The sequence below is a fragment of the Panthera leo genome, chromosome E1 (assembly GCF_018350215.1).
Source record: "Panthera leo isolate Ple1 chromosome E1, P.leo_Ple1_pat1.1, whole genome shotgun sequence".
Taxonomy (NCBI): Eukaryota; Metazoa; Chordata; class Mammalia; order Carnivora; family Felidae; genus Panthera; species Panthera leo.
Genome location: NC_056692.1, coordinates 35266200 through 35287034, shown reverse-complemented (window position 1 = coordinate 35287034; position 20835 = coordinate 35266200). Strand labels below are relative to the sequence as shown.

The following is a 20835-nucleotide window of genomic DNA, read 5'->3' as shown; positions in this document are numbered from 1 at the left end:
GCAGATTTGCTCCCCGCTTTCGTCTCCTGAGGCACTTACTTCAGATGTCTGTTTTCTTGCCGGACTCCCCTGCACTGGCCACTCCTGGAGGGCGGGGGCCAGCATCCATTCATCTCCTGACCCCAGATCCTGGCACACAGCCTGGCACCTGGGACCCAGCAGATGCTCTGGAAACATGGTGAACAGGGAGTTGTTTGAAGCAGGCCTTGGGGAGTCTGAGCTCGGCTTCACCAACCTCCTTGCCCCCCAGGCTCCTGGCTGGTGCTCCCCGGGACCTCGCCGTGCCTGATGGCTATACCAACCGGACCGGTGCTGTGTACCTGTGCCCGCTCACTGCCTACAAGAATGACTGTGTGCGGATGAACATCTCTGAGAAAAGTGAGGGGAAGGCGCTGGGGATCAGCGCTGGGTCAGGGGTCTGGTGGAGGGGGGTAGCACAGAGAGAATGATCTGGAGGAGCTATCAGGCTTACCTGGGCAGTTTCTAGTCCCTTCTTGTCCAGCTGGGAGGAGGGAGCTCTTAGAGGAGAGTGGGACCACATGGGATTTGTGAAGCTGAAATTAATGGCGGGCTGGGGGTGGGGCAAGGGAGGGGATGCTGTCTGCAGGAGTAGAGGTCCAGAAAGACCAACCCCTGCCCTCGGAGGCTCCAGGCACAGGGAGGATGAGTGCCCCGGCTCATGATCCCTCCCATGCCGACAGGTGACCCTGATCATCACATTATTGAGGACATGTGGCTCGGGGTGACTGTGGCCAGCCAGGGCCCTGCGGGCAGAGTCCTGGTAAGTGGGTACTCACTGTCAGCTCCCCCCACCCCAGCCCTCTCCTTCATTTCCCAGCAGCTGGGGAGGGAAGCAGAGGGCAGGGGAGGGGTCTTGGGTAACTGAGCTGGGACCTTGCAGATGTCCATTTCTATGCCTGTATGTCTCCAGGGGCCTGAGTGTCCCTTCGATCCTACTCTTATGTGGCAGTGGGGTAGGGGGAGGGGTGCTGGCATGCGCCTAGGGCCTGGCATGGCTTGGGTCCTGTCTGAATCACCCACTTCCTCTCCCCCCATCCCCACCGCCACCCCTCCCCCCGGGGTGCTCACCCTTCATGGGAACGAGCTGAGGGAACTGTGAGGAGGAAAGGGCAGAGAAGGCCTGGGGCAGTGCGGCCTGGGCCCGCTCCTTCCTGACAGGCTGCTGGCGGAAGAGGCACAGCCCTGCTGACCCCAGCTCACCCGGCTGGGGTTTGGGGGCCACTCCCTGCTGTCACTTGCCAATTCCTGGCTGCATTCTTCAGTGTCGGTCCCTGGGGTGGGGTGGGGGGGTCTCAATTTCTGAATCCCAGATAGACCGTTCTTTTTTTCAAAAATATTGATGTGAAATTTACAGACAGTGAAATGTACAGATTTTACCTTTTAGTGAGTTTTGACACATTAAACACCTGTGTCAACAGATACCCATTAAAGAAATATTTACATCACTCCAGAGAGCATGTCCCCTTCCAATCAATCGCCACCCCCATAGTCATCCCTGTTGCAATTTCCGTTACCTTTGAACACTGTTTTAAACTCTGGGTTTGCATCAAATGTCGGAGCTTAAAACTGAGACGCCGTTTTAGAACCATGTTATGGATGGTGTGGTCTAGGATTCCATTTAAGGCAGTCCTAGATCCTGGGCCCTTCGACGATTGTCCGCTGACCTGTCTGTTCATGCCACAAATGTTTAGTGAGCACCTACTGTGTGCCGCGCAGTTTGCTGGCACTAGAGGCTTAGCAGTGACTCAGGCCCATGGCTGGAAGGAGACACAGAAAGCAAGCACACGAGACCCAGGCCTAGTTCTGGATTTCACCTGACCCCTGGCTGTTTTACAAACACCTTGTTCTCATCGATTTGCCCCACAACTCTTTGTCGAGCCCCTCTAGTGTGCTGGGAGAGGGTATGACAGGGGCAGAGCAGTCTAGCCCAGTACTGAGGAGCTCAGACGCAGGAGCCTGACAGCCTTGGTTGGAGTATTCTCTGCTTCTGTCTGGGACCCGAGAGCCTGGATCCCACATCCCCTCATCCTTTCCCCTTTTCCTTTTGCCAAGATCTGTAAGCCACTCTCCCGCCCAGGACCTCCCGGCCTTCCAAAACGTGTTCCCAACCTTCAGAGCAGATTTCCAAATCCCGGAAAGGAGACGCAGGTCCAGGTGTCACTGTGGGAAGAAAAACAAGCCAGGAGACCTCTTCCAAGTCCTCCCTAGCAAAGCCAGAGGTGCACAGGGCCAAGGAGACAGCCGGTCTTCGGTCCCTGCTACGGGCTCAGGCTGTGTGTGTTGCGGGGGGGTGTGTCCCCAGGTCTGCGCCCACCGCTACACCCAGGTGCTATGGTCAGGGTCCGAGGACCAGCGACGCATGGTGGGCAAGTGCTATGTGCGGGGCAATGACCTCCAGCTGGACCCCACTGATGACTGGCAGACGTACCACAATGAGATGTGTAACAGCAACACGGACTACCTGGAGACGGGCATGTGCCAGCTGGGCACCAGCGGTGGCTTCACCCAGAACACTGTGTACTTCGGCGCTCCGGGTGCCTATAACTGGAAAGGTGGGGACCAAGGGGGACGGGAGGAGGAGCACCCACTCCCAGCCAGCCCCCCACCCCCCGGGACAGCCAGCCCAGACCCTCCCCACCAGAGGGCAGAAGAGATCTCTCTGCCCATATCGGCAATCGCCAGCACCTCTACTATTTTAAAGCGCCTACTATGTGCCAGAGGCTTTACACGTATTATGTTAAGTAATCCTAAAATACTCTTATGAGGCAGGTATCATTATACCCATTTCATGGAAAGCGGAGCCTCCGAGAAGTAAGGTAAATTGCCCAAGGCCAACAGTAAGTTACGAAACCTGGACTGGGGCGCGGGTCCATCTGACTCCACTTCAAGAATTTGAAACCTTATTAAAACCATAAAACACGCTCCTGGTACGACTGCTGACTGGGGCGGAAGGATTTGGTAAAACAAAGAGTTTAAGTGCCCCTCTTCTCCCACCCACTTCCCTCGTCCTGTTTCCCTGGGCAGATTACTAAGTGTCTCACAGAACCGCCAACTTATTTTAGGATATATAGATCTCTCTCTTTTTTTTTAATTTTTTAATGTTTATTTATTTTGAGAGACTGCGCGTGCGCGTGTGAACAGGGGCAGGGACAGAGACACAGGAGAGAGAGAATCCCAAGAATCCGCCTGACAGCACAGAGCCCGACGTGGGGCTCGATCTCACAACTGTGGGATCATGACCTGAGCCCCAACAGCCACAACCAAGAGTCAGATGCTTAACCGCCTGAGCCACCCAGGCACCCCCAGGATATGCAGATGTCTTTTCTACCACACACATTGTAGCCTCAGTGAGGCTTCTGTCCTTACTGCGTCCTTGTTATGGTAGAATCAACCGGCAGAGAGAGGCCTTCCTCTTGACCAACAGGTAGCCCAGGGCATGGTTGTAGCTCGACTCACCTGAGACTGAGGCCTCTGCTCAGTCCTCTGGTCCTGCCTCCCCTGCCCCCTGGTCCTTTAGAACCTCAGCAGGGCAGTGGCTACGCTCCAGCAGCAGACCCATGGAGCAGGGGACAGGGAGGCAGCCTGAGTTTGGGGGCAGAACCAGGAGATAATAGCCTGGCATCTGGCCTCAGGGTCTAGAATGAGGGAAGAGTCATCTAGCATCCAGGAGCCTGGATGACCAGATTCTAGCCGTGTCTCTTGCAACTGCTTCCCATCCCCGAGCCTTGCTTTTCTCATCTGTAAAACGGGCATCATCATTCTACTTCACAGAATTATTAAAATAAAGGGGACGGGTTTTGCCAATGGCAAAGTGCTCACAAATAGAAGGGGTTATTATTGTCCTTATTGGGGTGGGGGTGGCAGGGGGACCTAGATAGGGAGGATGAAGACAGTGGTGATCTAAACTCCTCTCCTCCCCCTCCCGGAAATTCTTGTGAAGGAAACAGCTACATGATTCAGCGGAAGGACTGGGATTTATCCGAATATAGTTACAAGGAGCCAGAGGACCAAGGAAACCTCTATATTGGTGAGTCCAGCTGTGGTGGCTCATTGGGTAGTAGAGGAAGAAGGGGGCTCAGTTCCTAGCCTGCTGGCCCCTCACCTTCAGTGCCTGGTACGACAGCAAGGCCACGGTGCAGGTGTGAGGAGGGCCATTGAGTTCAACTAGCACACGCCCGTTGAGCACCGCCTGTATGCCGGGCCTGTTCTGAGCACCCGAGATGCAAGGTCTCTACCTTCACGGAAGTCACAGTCCAGTGTGCGGGCAGGATTGGAGGCTGGGCGTCCACGGTCCACTTTCTTTACCAACTTGGGATAGAGGAATAGAAGATATTTGGGGGATTTGGGGGGACTGGGTCCAGAGTGGAAGGGGACAAAGTGTACTGAGCCTTGATTGACCACCCTCCCCTCGTCCCAGGGTACACAGTACAGGTGGGCAGCGCCATCCTGCACCCCACGGACATCACGATTGTGACGGGTGCCCCACGGCACCGACATATGGGCGCTGTCTTCTTGCTGAGCCAGGAGGCAGGCGGAGACCTACGGCGGAGGCAGGTGCTGGAGGGCACGCAGGTGGGCGCCTATTTTGGGAGCGCCATTGCCCTGGCAGACCTGAACAATGATGGGTGAGAATCCAGGGACATTCTCGGGGGCCAGGGGGAATGGTGAGGGGGGCAGGCTCGTGCAAGCCACAGGGCAGAGAAATGGAGGGTTGTGGTTGTTCATTTGTTTGCATGCTGTTTACAGGGATTTGCAAGTCAAATTTGCGCGCTGAGTTGCAATTAGACACTAGGCGATTCCGGGTATTTACATGTCAATTGCACGACACCTGCATCTCCGTTTGTCAGTTTATGGTTCTAGTGGATGTGGGTTGTTTGGGTGTGATCTGCGGCTCCATGGCTTCTCCAGGACACACGGTTCCTCTTAAAGGGTCACGCTGGCCTTCCCATGCCCTTCACGTGACCAGAAATGCCATTTGTATAGCCGTGTGTTCTGGCACAATTGTACCTGCTAAACAAGAGTTCTGTTGTATATTGGAGGCTGACCCCACACTCCCATTTCCCCTCCTTCTCTCCTGTGCAGGTGGCAGGACCTCCTGGTGGGCGCCCCGTACTACTTTGAGCGGAAAGAAGAGGTGGGGGGTGCCGTCTATGTCTTCATGAACCAGGCAGGCACCTCCTTCCCTGCCCACTCCTCCCTCCTTCTTCACGGCCCCAGCCGCTCTGCCTTTGGCTTCTCTGTGGCCAGCATTGGTGACATCAACCAGGACGGATTCCAGGGTATGAGCCAGCACTCCTGCCCCAGCACACCCACTGACTGAGTGCCAGCCGCATACCAGCCTTGGCAGGGCCTGAAGAGGAGACTGGGGCCCAGGGCCAGGGAGCTCACAGCAGTCATAGAGAGAGGCCGTGCGGAGGGAGCCACCAGAGGCAAGCTCGGTGGACCTCCTGGAGGAGTGGATGTACCACTCACTGGGCATCGGAGTCTGGGCTGAGTGTGCACAATGGAGGGGAATAGAAGGGGCACAACATGAGCATGGGGTACTTGCCCTCATCTGCCCAAATTGAGCGGATGTGGGGTGTTCACGTCAGAGATGAGACCGGAATGGCCTTGTGGAGACTGGGTAGACGCTGTGAAAGCCGGGCGGAGGAACTGGGGCTTTACGTGTGGGTAATGGCAGAGGGGTGTCCAGATAAGGTTTTGGGGCAGGGATGTGATCTGATAGCTTGGAACCGTGAAAGATGATTCTGGAGGGTGATATGGAATGATTGGGGGAGAGCAAGGCTGGGGTATTAAGATCAAGAATGTATTCTTTTTTTTAAAATATTTTTTATGTTTATGTTTGAGAGAGAGACAGAGAGACAGAGTGCAAGTGGTTGGGGGGGTGGTGGGCAGAAGGAGAAGGAGACACAGAATCCAAAGCAGGCTCCAGGCTCTGAGCTGTCAGCACAGAGCTTGACGCGGGGCTCGAACCCACAAACCGTGAGATCATGACCTGAGCGAAAGTCAGATGCTTAGCCGACTGAGCTACCCAAGTGCCCCAGGAACGTATTATGTCAAATGTGGGGTGTTAAGGGCTGGGACAAAATGGGAGCCCAGATATAGAGGGTATCCAGTGCTCTACGGGACTTGGGTACCAATTAGACCTGGGGTGTCAAGGAAAGGGGACGGATTAAGGAAGAGCCTGGTTGCCATGAGAGCACCTGGCTTATCTGGAAACCACTTTTTCTGACAACCTTGATTTCCCAGAACATACCTGAGAACTGAAAGGAAGGCAGAGGAGCCTCTAAAGAGCCAAAATAGGTGCTAGAAAGTTCGGTTAGCAAAGCCTAAGTGTTTACTGATAGAAGAGTTGTCTGGTTTCTACTCAGGACCTACTTACTTTTCCTTTACATACTTTTCTAACAAGCTTCGCTTTCTGGGTACCTAGGCCTTGTCAGATCAAAAACGGCAAACTAGAAAGAGTGTAGTAAAATTTAAGAAGATAGTAAAACATTCGGGGCTTATTTGTGGAAATACTGGTTAGAATTAAAAATTTTTTTTTCATGTGTATTTATTTCTGAGACAGAGACAGAGCATGAGTGGGGGAGGGGCAGAGAGAGAGAGAGACACAGAATCAGAAGCAGGCTCCAGGCTCTGAGCCATCAGCACAGAGCCTGACTCGGGGCTGGAACTCACAAACTGTGAGATCATGACCTAAGCCAAAGTTGGTCGGTCAACTGCCTGAGCCACCCAGGCACCCCAATACCGGTTAGAATTTTAAAAGTCTAAAGTCTAACGAATCTTAACAAGAAAAGTTATCGTGTGATTAAAATTCCAGGGGCGCCTGGGTGGCTCAGTCGGTTAAGCGGCCGACTTCGGCTCAGGTCATGATCTCACGGTCCATGAGTTCAAGCCCCGCGTCGGGCTCTGTGCTGACAGCTCGGAGCCTGGAGCCTGTTTCAGATTCTGTGTCTCCCTCTCTCTGACCCTCCCCCGTTCATGCTTTGTCTCTTTCTGTCTCAAAAATAAATAAACGTTAAAAAAAATAAAATTAAAAAAAAAATAAAATTCCAGCCCCCAGTGGTAGACAGACAGGGACTCAAACTGTCCTCTTTTCTACTCATTAGTTATGTGATTCGGGGTTTTCTGAGTCTGCTTCCTCACCTGTGAGATGGGATGGGAGTACCTACCCCCCTAGGACTCTTGTCAGGATTAAATGAGGTCAGTGCTTGATAACTACATGGCAAAGTCACCAATGGGGAACCCTTCTTTTTGTGGCCCTGCTGGTAAATGCGATTAGAAGAACCGGCTATCTGAAGGGGAGGCTGGTAGAGGAGATGGAAAATACTATAACAAGGAAAAACAAACCCTAGGCCAGGAATCTGGAGTTTAGGCCTGCCCGTTGGCGTTAACTTGGCGGTATGGCTTTAGGTAAGTCATTTGCCTCTCCTAGACCTACTTTAAAAGGAAGCAACTGGGCTCACGATGGTCCTGGTTTTAATCCCCAGCCATCGAGCTCTGTTCCCTGATGTTCTGAAGCACCGCCTGGCAGGGTGAGGTCAGTTTCATGCTGGCCCCTGTGGCCTTGGAGCGCAAGGCTGGAGGGACAGGGGGCCCACGGTACCCAGAGTCAACCGTCCTGCCTCTCTTCCCCAGACGTTGCTGTGGGAGCCCCATTCGAGGGCTTGGGCAAAGTGTACATCTATCACAGCAGCTCCAGGGGGCTCCTCAGAGAGCCGCAGCAGGTATGGATGGACAGGGACAAAGGGGGCTTGCCTTCCTTCCCCGCAGACACCTTCTCCCTCTTCCCCCTCTGCCCCACTCCCCAGAGCTCACCCTGAGCCTGTCCCCACCGCTTCCCCCTGCCCCCAGGTGATCCCTGGGGAGGAGCTGGGACTGCCTGGCTTGGCCACCTTTGGCTACTCACTGAGTGGACGGATGGACGTGGATGAGAACTTCTACCCGGACCTCCTAGTGGGGAGCCTGTCAGACCACGTTGTGCTGCTGCGGTAAGCCAGGGCAATGGTAGATGGGGGCCTTTCTCTCCTCCAGCCCTGTCTGTGTGGAGCCCCATCTCTGTCCACCATCTCTGGGCACCGGGTCCATGCAAGCGTGAGCCCCAGGCCTGGCCTGACAGGGGGCAGGCAGGAGGCACTGGTGTCTGTGTGTTTTCCCTGCAGGGCGCGACCGGTCATCAACATCCTCCACAAGACCTTGGTAGCCAGGCCATCCGTGCTGGACCCTGCGCTCTGCACAGCTACCTCCTGGTAAGACTCTCGGCCCCTGCTCTGTCCACCCACTTCTCTATATATGAGCACGCCAGGAAGGACCCTGGCTCCCAAACCCCTCCCCTGGCAACTCCTGATATCCCACCGTTAGAGGGTTGGTTCTTGGGGTAAGCATTGCCCCTCCTATCCAACCTCATTAAAAAGCCGACTTCTTTGCAGGAGGTAATAGGCAAATTACCCACTTTGGTCGGGGCAGGGGGGAGGTAGTCGAGCATGGGTTTGGAGTGGGAGCTCTGGACTGCAGTGTTTGAATAAATCCCAGCTATGCCCACTGCAGTGGTATACAGGGGTGGGCTCTGGGGAGTGGGTTCCTAGAGGAGGAGGGGAGAGGGAGACACTTAGGGGGACAGGACAGAGAGCCACCTTGGGCAAACTGTTAATCCCCCTGAGTCTCAGAGTCGTTGCCTATAAAACAAAGTTAACAATAATAACCAACTTGCAGGATTGTTGTGATAATTCAATGAGATAACGTACACAAAGCCCTTCACACGGCACCTTGTACACCCTACGTGCTCAGAACGTGTTAGTTGCTAAGATGGTGACAGTAATAACAATGGTGATGACCCCGGGGTCTGTGCGTGAATGAGGCCTGGATCAGAAGGCAAAGGGCCACAGAGCAGAGAGCAGGGGTGAGTGGGAGAAAGAGATCTGGACAGCAGGTCCTATACAAGACTGGGCAGGGCACCAACCAGCGGGTGACTTTAGGCAACTCTTTCTGCTCTCAGGGCCTCAGTTTCCCAACTGGTGACCTCTAACCCTGTGTTCTATGGCTTTAATGGGAGTGGGGAGGGAAGAAACCAGGGACACCCCAAACCAGCTGTGTGGACTCCCCAGTTTTGTCCCTGCCTTTCCTTCTAAGGGCCCTGGTTTCCCCTTGCCCAGTACAGGGGTGAGAGCCAGGGCCTGGATAACTGGGTCCCGCTGTGAGCAGGCCCTCCTATGTGTCTCCCGCCTCCCAACAGCGTGCAGGTGGAGCTGTGCTTTGCTTACAACCAGAGTGCCGGGAACCCCAACTACAGGAGAAACATCAGTGAGTGTGGGGGTGCGGGGCGGGGAGGAGCGTGGTTACCTGGCCGCTTGCTAACCACCCCATCCACCTCCAGCCCTGGCCTACACCCTGGAGGCCGACCGGGACCGCCGGCCGCCTAGGCTTCGCTTTGCACGCAGCCAGTCAGCGGTCTTCCATGGCTTCTTCTCCATGCCAGACACGCGTTGCCAGAAGCTGGAACTGCTCCTGATGGTGAGGGAGGGGCGAGGGGTGGGACACTGATCCAGGATCTCTGCAGGAGGTGGCTAGAGTCCCACCAGGTCAGGGGGGAGGGATTGGAATCTCCCCAGAGGCAGAGGAGGGGGAGGGTGGCCTGGAAGGCCATTGGTCTGCAGGGGGTACAGGGAGCAGCATATGATAGGGAGAGAGACCCTCGGAGGGAGCATGGGCGCCAAAGGGCTCATCGCCCCTGAGAAAAGTGAGGGGTGTGAGACTCTTGGCTTAGTTTGTGTCTGGGAGAAAAAGAGGCCTGTGAGCGGGGGACCAGCTCAGCCCTTCTCTAGGATATCGTGGTTGAAAGAGAGAGCACGGGGGCACCTGGGTGGCTCAGTCGGTTAAGCTTAAGCGTCTGACTTCGGCTCAGGTCATGATCTCACGGCTTGTGAGTTCGAGCCCGGCGTAGGGCTCTGTGCTGACAGCTCAGAGCCTGGAGCCTCTTCAGATTCTGTGTCCTTCTCTCTCTCTCTCTTTCTGCCCCTCCCCTACTCACACTCTGTCTCTCTCTGTCTCTCAAAAATAAATAAACATTAAAAAAAAAAAAAAAAAAACAGAGAGCACAACCTGGGGACCTCGGGGATGAAGGGAGGCTCAACAACTCCCCCACCCCCCAATCTCTGGGGAGGAGGAGTCCCATCGGGGTTTTTCAGTGCGGAGGGGCCTCAGTTTCCCCTTGAGGGTTCAGTGTGGTGTGAGGGTTCAACCCGGGGGGTGGGGCGGGGAAGGGGAGTGCAGACCTAGGCTCAACCCACCCGCCTTCCCCAGGACAACGTCCGCGACAAACTCCGTCCCATCATCATTTCCATGAACTACTCTTTACCTTTACGGATGCCTGAGCGCCCCCGGCTGGGGCTGCGGTCCCTGGACGCGTACCCGGTCCTAAACCAGGCACAGGCCCTGGAGAACCACACCGAGGTGGGTGGGGCCAGGGTCGGAAGGGCGGGGCCCGGGAAGGCTGTGGAGCGAGAAAGCGCTATGGGTGGTGGGCCCTTACGCCTCCGGCCTCCTCCAGGTTCACTTCCAGAAGGAGTGCGGCCAGGACAACATATGCGACAGCAACTTGCAGATGCAGGCGGCCTTCGTGTCGGAGCTGGGGCAGCCTCTGAGCAGGTGCGGTCCAGGCCGCGCTGAATGGCCAAGGGCGGGGCGGGGCTTCATTGGGTAACTGAAGATGAGGGGCGGGGCCCTTTAGGTCAGAGATCAGAGGGACCCCAGAAGATCTGAGGGGAGGGGCCTCAGGGAAAGGCGGGGCTTTAATTGACCTTGGGGGTGCTCAGGCTGGCCTTCACCGGCCAGGAAAGGGGCTTTCTTCTCCGGGGGAGGCTAGAGGGCCGGGCCTTGCCGTCCCGAGAAGGGGCTTTCCTCACCAGCGGGCCTGGGGGGCGGGGCCTAGTTGGCCTGGGGCGGGGCTCTGGGCTCACCCTGGTCTCCTTCCCGCCTCAGGCTGCACTACAGCAGAGACGTCCCGAAACTACACCTGAGCATCAACGTGACCAACACCCGGAGCAGGGAGCGGGCTGGGGAAGACGCCCACGAGGCGCTACTCACCCTGGAGGTGCCTCCCGCCCTGCTGCTGTCTTCAGTGCGCCCCGTGAGTGCCCTCCGCGGAGCAAAGAGCCCCACTGGGGCTCCGCCGAGCATTTGCATGCTTATATGCATGTCGTTTACATGTGTTCTTAGTTGTCGTGTGTCCACCCTCTTTCCTCTGGGCTGGGCTTCCTCAGGTGCTTGCAGCGTCCCTAATGCTATGGGAACCCGGTGCTCAAGCCTCTCCGGCATCAGACCCAGTGTCACAGGGAAGGGGCTGACCTGATTTGTCATCTTTCCTCAGTCTGGGACGTGCCAGGCCAATGAGACCATCATCTGTGAGCTGGGGAACCCCTTCAAACGGAACCAGAGGGTGAGTGCTAGCCAGACCTTCCCAGCCCTGTGGGTCCCAGGCTGCTACTCTGATGAGCACCTTAACCTTGCTTGTGCCTGCCTGCTTCCCAGGCCTCCTTGAAGCAAAGAGCCAGGGTAGGACACAGGGAGATACAGGGGGGCAAGAGGAGAGACCCAGAGACTAAGAAAAATGGGGCCACTAGGGAGCTACACACAAAGCTAGAGCAGGTGGAGGTGAGGCAACTGGATTTTGCTGAGCACCTACTATGTGCCGGGCCCTGAGTCCAACACTTGGCACTTTTTTTATGTTGTAATAAAACCTTTTTAGGTTTTTTTTTTAGGTTGTAATTCTCACAACCTTCTGAGGAGGTAGGTACTGTTTTATAGAAAGAAAATACAGGCTTAGAAAGTACAGTAACTTGCTGAAAGTCTTGTAGCTTGAAAGCATCGGAGATGTCATTGACAGAGAAGAAGGGGAAAGGGAAGCAGGATGAGGCTAGCAAGGCGGAAGAGTGGACACAGGTGGCCAGGTGGAGACCCCTTGCTCACAACGGGGGGGAGGCGGCCAGAGAACAACTCCCTAGGGTAGGGTTCAGTCCCTCTGTCCCCCGTGGCATTGCTCCTGCCCGGCCCCAAATGCCCCTCTTTGCCTTCCCGGCCCTCGTGGCAGATGGAGCTGCTCATCACGTTCGAGGTCATCGGAGTGACTCTGCACACGAGGGAACTCCAGGCGCAGCTACAGCTCTCCACGTGAGTGACCTTGAGACCAGTCTGTGTCAGGAGTGAGGCGCCCTGGGGCCTCCTCCTCCCCCAGCCTCAGCCGACACATCTCCCCTACCCACTGCGTTCCCTCCCCAGGTCAAGTCACCAGGACAACCTGTGGCCCATGACCCTGACCCTGCTGGTGGACTACACGCTCCAGGCCTCACTCAGCATGTGGGTACCACGCCTGCCCCAGCCTGCTGTGCCTGTGCTGGGGCTTCTGTGTCCTGAATGTGGCTCCCAAGCTCTTCGGACACACCTCTCCCCACCTGGTGTCCTCAGGCCTCTACTTCCCCTGGGTCATCCCTTACTTTAACAACAACAATCGCTATTATTATTATTATTATTGTTATTATTAGTCTCCTTGCAAGGCAGGTAGCAGTGGAGGAATCAGCAACCCTGGGGCTAAGGTGTTGGTGTGGCCCTACCATTTCATGAGAGCTCATTGTGCTAGGAATTTTATATACATCAGCTCACTGACTTCCCACAACAGCCCCGTGATACAGCAAGTGTTATTAACTCCATTTTACAGATGAGGAAACTAGCAGACAGCTAGTAAATGCCAAGCAGGGATTTTTCTCAGGTCTGCCTGATGTTGGAGGAGCTGTGGTTCACCTTCCTCGGTGCCCAGCCCCTCTGCCAGGGCCCCTCCCACCCCCTCACTCCAGCGTCTTTCTTACCCTTAGGGTGAGTCACCGGCTACAAAGCTTCTTTGGGGGAACAGTGATGGGCGAGTCTGGCATGAAAACTGTGGAGGATGTGGGAAGCCCCCTCAAGTATGAGTTCCAGGTAAGGGGGCCACTGGGACCCTGGGCGGGGACTGCTGGGAAGTGTTGGGGGTGGGGGTGGGTCTGGGGTCTGAGGGTGTGAGGGTTGGGATGGGTGAGATGGAGGTGGTCTTCCAGGAGGCGGTGGCCATGACACCCCTTGTGCCCACAGGTGGGCCCAATGGGGGAAGGGCTGGCAGCCCTGGGGACCCTGGTCCTAGGGCTGGAGTGGCCCTACGAAGTCATCAATGGCAAGTGGCTGCTGTACCCTACAGAGATCACCGTCCACGGCAATGGGTCCTGGCCCTGCCGACCACCTGGAGACCTTGTCAACCCTCTGAATCTCACTCTCTCAGTAAGGACACCGTCTCTCTCGGGGATCTTTCATTTACATCTCATTTGCATTACACCTCATTTGCATGCTGCAGGGAGGAAGGGCGGCATCTTGCCCTCCCTCTCCTCATACCCCTTTAGGAGCCTACCTCTCCCCCTTCCCTCCCCCATACTCTGCTCCCACCCCTTTCTCCTAGCCGACCCCTTCTTCCCTCTTCAGGTCCCTGGGGACAGGCCGCCATCTCCACAGCGCAGGCGACGACAGCTGGACCCAGGGGGAGGCCAGGGTCCCCCGCCAGTCACTCTGGCTGCTGCCAAGAAAGCCAAGTCTGAGACCCAACTGGTGAGTGGCCAGGGCAAGGTTGGAAGGGACCATCCCCACCCATCACAGCCTATGTGGGCACGAGGGGGCACTGAAGCAAGGCTGATGGGTGCTAGTCACCAGGAGCCCCCAGTCTGATGAGGTGATGTGACCCCGTGGCTTGAGGAGCCCCTAGTCGGAGGGAGGAGACTCATCTCCTGCCTCAGTGGTTATCCTACTCTCCTTGCCGCCAATTCAGCGGGCCAAAGGAAGAGACACTGGCCGTATTCCTGAGAGCCCCATCCTGTTGAGGGTGACATAGCGGCTTAAAGCCTTGGACATGAGGACTGGGGAATGGGGAGAGACAGGATGAATGGCAAGGGGGCGGGGGCGGTCCGGCAGGGAGATGTGGGTGGTGCGGGGCGCCCTCTGCTGGAAGGGAGAGAGGAACAGGCCTGGGAAGCACGTTGAGGACTAGCTGGGGGACGTAGGGGGTGGTGTCCCAGGTGGCAGGAGCTGGCGTGAACAAAGGCTCAGTGTGGGAGGGGCTGAGAAGGGGGTGTTGGGTGTTGGGCCCCATTTGTATACAAAGGGATCGGAGTTCAGGTGGAGGCCCAGACCGTCTCATGTCCTGTATTCCCTGCCCACCTCAGAGCTGTGGCAGTGACCGCACCCGCTGTGTGTGGCTGGAGTGCCTCATTCCCGATAGCCCCGTCATCACCAATGTGACGGTGCAGGCACGAGTGTGGAACAGCACCTTCATTGAGGTCAGTGCCTGGATCTGGAGGTCACTGCCCCCTACCAGGGTGGGGAGAGCATCAGGGAGAGGGTGAGGCCAGGGTCCCAGCAAGGCCTTAGGTGCACATGCGTGCCTGTGCGTGCGTGCGTGCGTGCGTCAGTGACAGCATCGTATTTAACATGCGGCGAATGGGACACCTGTCACTGTATGCCTGTCAGCGTTAGTTCGTGTGTCTGCCTGTGGACATGACCTAATGTCCGTCTCCAGCCAAAACGACCTTCTCTCGTGTGTCCGTCATTCTGTTTGGTGTGTGTGTGTGTTCCTTTCCCACGTCCACGCCTTTGCTGTGCTGGTCCTTCCCCCTCTGTTGTCGCTGCATGAAAACTCCTCTTCGGCCCTCAGGCTCTCCCCAGATGCTTCACCACCAGTGAGGTCTTCTCTGACTTTTCCAGCTGCAAACGCTCTCCCTGGACACCCACAGAACTTTTTTTTCTTTTATGTTTATTTATTTATTTTGAGAGCGAGGGAGCGTGGGGGAGGGGCGGGGGGGCGGGGACAGAAATCCCAAGCAGGCTCTGCGCTGTCAGGCTGTCAGCGCAGAACCTGAGTCAGGGCTCCAACTCACAAGCCGTGAGATCGTGACCCGAGCCGAAATCGGTAACCGACCGAGCCACCCGGACACCCCCTACCCACAGAACTTTCTCAGAAGCTGCACATGCCACTGGTCACGTTCTACTCTAGGTTACAGTTACTCCGGTACCGGCCTGCTCAGGCCACCTAGACCATATTTTTCTGTAAACGACTAGATTATGAATCTTTTCAGCTTTTGTGGGGCAGACGGTTTCTGCGGTAACTATTCAATTCTGCCATTGTAGCACAAGCTGCCATAAACAATATCTAAACGGATGGGCATGGCTGTGTCTCAAAAATATTTTATTTACAAAAGCAAGTGACGGGCCAGATTTAGCCCAGAGACCTGACCTGGACTGTGACCTTCCTTGTCTCTGCTGTCTGCAGCATCCGGCATGGGACCTGAGGCAGAAATGAATGGGTGAGGGGCGCCTGAGTGGCTGAGTCAGTTAAGCGTCTGACTTCAGCGCACAGTCTGTGGGTTCGAGCCCCGTGTCAGGCTTGTGCTTACAGCTCAGAGCCTGGAGGCTGCTTCCGATTCTGTGTCTCCCTCTCTCTCTGTTCTTCCCCTGCTTGTGCTCTGTCTCTCTCTGCCTCTCAAAACTAAATAAAAAAAACCTTTAAAAAATTAAAAAAAAAAAAAAAAAAGAAATGAATGGGTGATGTGCATTTGTGTGGAGACGCCTGGCTCTCAGGTCCCTTGGGTGCCTCTTAAAGATGCTGTGTCGGGGGAGGGTACCCTGGTGGGGGGGGGGGTGCTCGGGGTCAAGAGGGAGGCTCAGAGGGGCTTCAGCTGCTTCTTTTAATGCATCCCTCCCCCTCCTCCTGCTTCCAGGATTACAGAGACTTTGACAGGGTCAGGGTAAGCAGCTGGGCTACCCTGTTCCTCCGAACCAGCATCCCGGCCATCAGCATGGAGAACAAGACCGTGTGGGTGAGTGAGCGTTTTGGGGAGCAGGGGTACCTGGCTGGGGCAGGGGAGCACAGCGCGTCTTTAGCTGTGTGGTTCTGAGTCGTGGCAGCACCTGGGAATCCTCTGGAGGGCCCCTGGGGTCTGGACTGCATCCCTAAGCAATGAAATCGGAGTCTGTGGGGGTGGGGCCCCCGTTTGGGTATGTTTAAAAGGCCCCTTGGGGATTCTAATGCAAAACCAGGGTTGAGAACCCCTGCCTGAGCTTACTGGACCTGCACAGCTTCTCTGGGGAGACCTGCCATCCCCGTGGAGACTTGAGAACAAAGTTCTCCAGCTTGGTTCCAAGCTACATCGGGGAGGGGAAAAAAAAAAAAGGCAAAATTGTTAACAATTTGTTGTGAAAAGGATTTAGTGGAGGACATACACACGGGAGCTGAAGGGAGGGTTGGCTAAATATATTATGGTGTATTTCCTAAAATAAATTAAGGTAGTGGGGGAAGGGCCAGAAAGACCGATGGAACAGAACAGAAATTTATGTTATTACGCAGACGGCACTTTTAAGCAGCGGAAGAAGTTAAGTTATTAAACTGGGTTGGAAGAACCCATTTGGGAAGTAAAGACAAACCCTTACCTCACATGATAACCAACTATACAGTTGAGTTAGAGTAGATATTTAAATATAGGAAATAAAACTTAATATGCCAGAAGAAAACTCAGAAAACAATTTAACAGTAATCTTTAGTTATGGGGGGAGGGAGTCATTTTACTACACCCAGAAGTAGCAAAGGAAGTATTTGACAAGTTAGACCATGTGAAGTTTTAAAAAAATTTGATGATAAAAAAACTAAAAGGGCGAATGATAGATTGCTTTTAAAAATGTTTCTAGCACATATGGTGAAGTGTTGGTATAGATGTATTTAAAATTTTTTTTTAATGTTTTTATTTATTTTAGAGAGAGAAAGGCAGAACGTGAGCAGGGGGAGGGCAGAGAGAGGGGGAGACACAGAATCCGAAGCAGGCTCCAGGCTCCGAGCTGTCAGCACAGAGCCCGACGCGGGGCTCGAACTCACAAACCGTGAGATCATGACCTGAGCGGAAGTCGGACGCTTAACCGACTGAGCCGCCCAGGAGCCCAATTTTTAATATGTAAAGGTAAATAGGGCAGCATAAAGATAAATGGACAGTGTACACAGGGTGAACTAGAAATAGTCACCTCAATAGTGAGGTCATAAAAATAACAGCAGCAAGATTTTTTTTTCTTCCTATCAGATTGGCAAAGATTAAAAAGAATAACGCTGTCCGTGCTGATGAGGTAGAAGGAAATGCTGTTGGTCAGGGTATAAATTGATGGATTCTTTTTGGAAATGCATTTGTCAATATCTATTAGAGTGTAAAATGCACACTGCTTTTGAGGCAGCACATGATAATACATCTTAAAGAGCTAACAGGATGAATAGGCGAATATAAATATACGAGGATATTTTAAAGCGTTGTTTATAATGGCATGAGATTGGAAACAGTCTGCATGTCTTTCGCTAGGATGTTGGTTCAATAAATTGTGGTACATTTTCTAGAATGACTATGCAGTCCTCAGAAGAGGTGAGGTTGATCTTTATTAATTGACATCACAAAATGATGATAATAAAACAAAGAGGAAGCAGGTCGCAGAAGAGTGTGCAGCACACAGAGACCCCATTTCTGTGGGAGAAAAAAGTGTGTATGTTCAACATATGTATTAAAAAATATGGAAAGAGGTTCACTGAAATGTTGAGGAGAGTTATTTCTAGGAAGTAAAATTACTGGGAACCTTTCGTTTTCTTTATATCATCTGTATTTAAGTTTCTTTAATGTTTATTTATTTTTGAGAGAGAGAGACAGAGACAGAGAGAGTGCAAGTGAGGGAGGGGCAGAGAGAGAGGGAGACATAGAGTCTGAAGCAGGCTCCAGGTTCCAGCTGTCAGCACAGAGCCTGATACAGGTTTCGAACCCATTAACTGTGAGATCATGACCTGAGCCGAAGTCGACGCGTAACTGCCATAAGTTGCCCCATGATTATTTCTTTAAAAATTATTTTGATTATTTTTTGTTTAAATACAGATGATGGGTGCCTAGGTGGCTCAGTCGGTTAAGCGTCCAACTTCAGCTCAGGTCATAATCTCATGGTTCCTGGGTTCGAGCCGCGTTGGGCTCTGTGCTGACAGCTGGAGCCTGGAGCCTGCTTCGGATTCTGCCTCTCCCTCTCTCTCTGTCCCTCCGCCGTCTGCACTCTGTCTCTGTCTTTTTCTCTCTTTCTCTCAAAAATAAATAAACGTTTAAAGAAATACGTATTTTAATTTTTTTTAACGTTTATTCATTTTTGAGAGACAGAGACAGAGCTCAAGCAGGGGAGGGGCAGAGAGAGAAGGAGACACAGAATCAGAGGCAGGCTCCAGGCTCTGAGCTGTCAGCACAGAGCGTGATGCGGGACTCGAACCCACCAGCTGCAATATCATGACCTGAGCCAAAGTCAGACCCTTAACCGACTGAGCCACTCAGGTGTCCCAAGAAATATATTGAAAAAAAAAAAAAAAAAGAAAGAATGATATATAGTCATAGTCAGAAAAAAATTTCCTCTATTTAAATATATATACATTATGTATATAAATAAGTAATGTAATATAAATATATAAATATAAATATATAAAAATATATATACATTATGTAATAAAATTTTATACTATAATACCATATATAACATTTATATGCTATGTATGGTATATTATATTACAATGTTATGTATTATATATCATATTATATATAATGTTATATATAATTATAACAATATTATATATAATGTTATATATAATTATAACAATATTGTATAATATATTTTATAATATATACTTTACATTGTATATAATATATATTATAATGTATGATTATATAACATGTTGTAATATATGTAATATAATTTTATATTATAATATACATATACATTGTAGGGGAAGAAATATGGTGCTATAAACTCTTCATTCTTTATTTTTTTGTAAATATTTGTGGAGTGCTGGTTATGTATCCGGCAAACACATTTAATCTTTCCCAGTAACCTTTGAAGTAGGTATCATTCTCAGAGTCTCCATTTTACAGAGAGAGGTTAAGTAACTCTCCCAAGGTCACACAGCTAAGGAATAGCACACGTGGGACTTGAACCCAGGTAGTCTAGTTCCAGAACCCATGCCCTTGGCCGCTCTGCCGTCCTGTGAGGTAGGCATGATGATCTCCCTATTAGAGAGCATGAAATGTACATTCCAAGGGGAGGGATTACTTGTCCAAGGCCACACACACAGCTCATCCAGGATGGGTAGGTTACAAACCCAGATTCCAGGCTGCCTCCCAGATCTGACGCTGGTCCTTTGCTGCCGGTCTGCACCTAGGGAAAACCAGAGAGAATGGAGGCCTCTGCCGCCGTCAGTGGGCGGGCAGGGGCTTTCTCTGGTCCCGGAGTGCCCCCTGCTGGTAGCAGGTCAAACAGCAGGGTCCTGGGCCCAGCGTGGGGCCCCAGGGGGCAGACACAGGGCTGAGCCTCTTCCCACGCTCGCTCGCCAGTTCTCCGTGGACATTGACTCTGAGCTGGTGGAGGACCTGCCAGCGGAGATCGAGCTATGGCTGGTGCTTGTGGCCGTGAGTGCCGGGCTGCTGCTTCTGGGGCTGATCATCCTCTTGCTCTGGAAGGTGAGGACCCCAGACCACCACTGGGACTTCCACTCTGGGACCTCCCACCAGCAGACCCTCGCCAGCCCTCCCTTCACCCCATTCCTCACGTCTCCCCCACCCTTTCCCCATGTCATCCCCACCTTTCTCCCCAGCTGCCAGTTGCACCCCCTGTCCCATCCTGACCTCACTCACCAGGATATTCCTGCCTGGCTAATGGGGGGGGGACCTGCAAGCTGGAAAGGAGAAGCCAGGAAGCTCTGGCTTCCGGCCACACCACCAAGCTGGGGCTGGGGCCGGGGGCCTAGGCATCCGGGCTCCGCAGCCCTAAGCCCCCGCCCATGAGTGCTGCTGGCAAGGACCCCCCAGCTCCCCCTGATGGCCCATCCCCACCTCCTCCCCTCCGCAGTGCGGCTTCTTCAAGCGAGCCCGCACTCGCGCCCTGTATGAAGCTAAGAGGCAGAAGGCGGAAATGAAGAGCCAGCCGTCAGAGACAGAGAGGCTGACCGACGACTACTGAGGGGGGCAGTCCCCCGCCCCCCGGCCCACCCGGGTAACGCGGCCTCCGGGCCCTCTTCCCTGAGCCTTGCAGCTGGCCGGGGCCTCTGACTCTGTCCTATCCGCTCCTCCTCCCCATGGGCCCTCTCTGCACTTCACTCTGTCCCCAGCACCACCCCTAAATGCAGGCCACTGGTCTCCCTCCACTCCCTGGGAGAGCTCATCGTGTCTTCTCACTGCCTCCCCTGAAGACTTGGGGTCCCAAGAGGGGGCCGTAAAATGCTCCCCGTGCCCCTTGGCTTTCTGGGAAAGCTTTCTTGGAAAAGGAGCAAGGCCAAGGCGAGGCCCCATCTCTAGGCCACACAGCAAACTTCCGGAGTGAGTCTACACCTCCTGAGAAGGATGGGACTAGTAGAGTCCTTCTCCTGGGAACTAGTACTTTTCCTCCTTGGAGCCCCCCCGCCCCAACGGCATGGTCAGGGGAGACCACCACCCATCCTGGCCCTCTCATCAACAATCTCAGTGCCCCACCTCTCTGTCTCCATCTGCCTCCCTTCTCCTCTCTGCCCTCCTCAGCTCCTCCTTCCTCCGGGGCGTGGGGTGGGCAACCTCGCCCTCCCTGTCACGGTGCAGGGAGATGGCATGTGTTTGGGTCAGGGGGTCCCGGCTTTGAGGGCCTCTGGGTGGGGGGAGGAAGCGGCTGGGCACAACTTCCTGCGGCCCGGATTGCTGGTTCGCTGATACCCTTCGTCTTCTCCACCCCCCA

At 53.9% G+C, this 20835-nt stretch overlaps 1 protein-coding gene across 1 annotated transcript in view; it reads left to right on the top strand.

The window, feature by feature from the left end:
* Positions 1-20835, top strand: part of ITGA3 (integrin subunit alpha 3) — a 30129-nt gene that overhangs the window by 7880 nt on the left and 1414 nt on the right. The window contains exons 3-26 of the mRNA XM_042915432.1: positions 251-378; positions 702-781; positions 2324-2573; positions 3962-4048; positions 4439-4646; positions 5104-5300; positions 7660-7748; positions 7876-8012; positions 8184-8270; positions 9254-9321; positions 9395-9531; positions 10321-10470; positions 10568-10665; positions 10999-11146; positions 11387-11455; positions 12107-12186; positions 12295-12372; positions 12885-12987; positions 13138-13320; positions 13519-13641; positions 14253-14366; positions 15804-15902; positions 19467-19592; positions 19981-20124. Of these exons, the coding sequence (XP_042771366.1) occupies positions 251-378; positions 702-781; positions 2324-2573; positions 3962-4048; positions 4439-4646; positions 5104-5300; positions 7660-7748; positions 7876-8012; positions 8184-8270; positions 9254-9321; positions 9395-9531; positions 10321-10470; positions 10568-10665; positions 10999-11146; positions 11387-11455; positions 12107-12186; positions 12295-12372; positions 12885-12987; positions 13138-13320; positions 13519-13641; positions 14253-14366; positions 15804-15902; positions 19467-19592; positions 19981-20091 (2950 nt within the window). The 3' untranslated portion in view covers positions 20092-20124. The remainder of the gene's footprint in view (positions 1-250; positions 379-701; positions 782-2323; positions 2574-3961; positions 4049-4438; positions 4647-5103; positions 5301-7659; positions 7749-7875; positions 8013-8183; positions 8271-9253; positions 9322-9394; positions 9532-10320; positions 10471-10567; positions 10666-10998; positions 11147-11386; positions 11456-12106; positions 12187-12294; positions 12373-12884; positions 12988-13137; positions 13321-13518; positions 13642-14252; positions 14367-15803; positions 15903-19466; positions 19593-19980; positions 20125-20835) is intronic.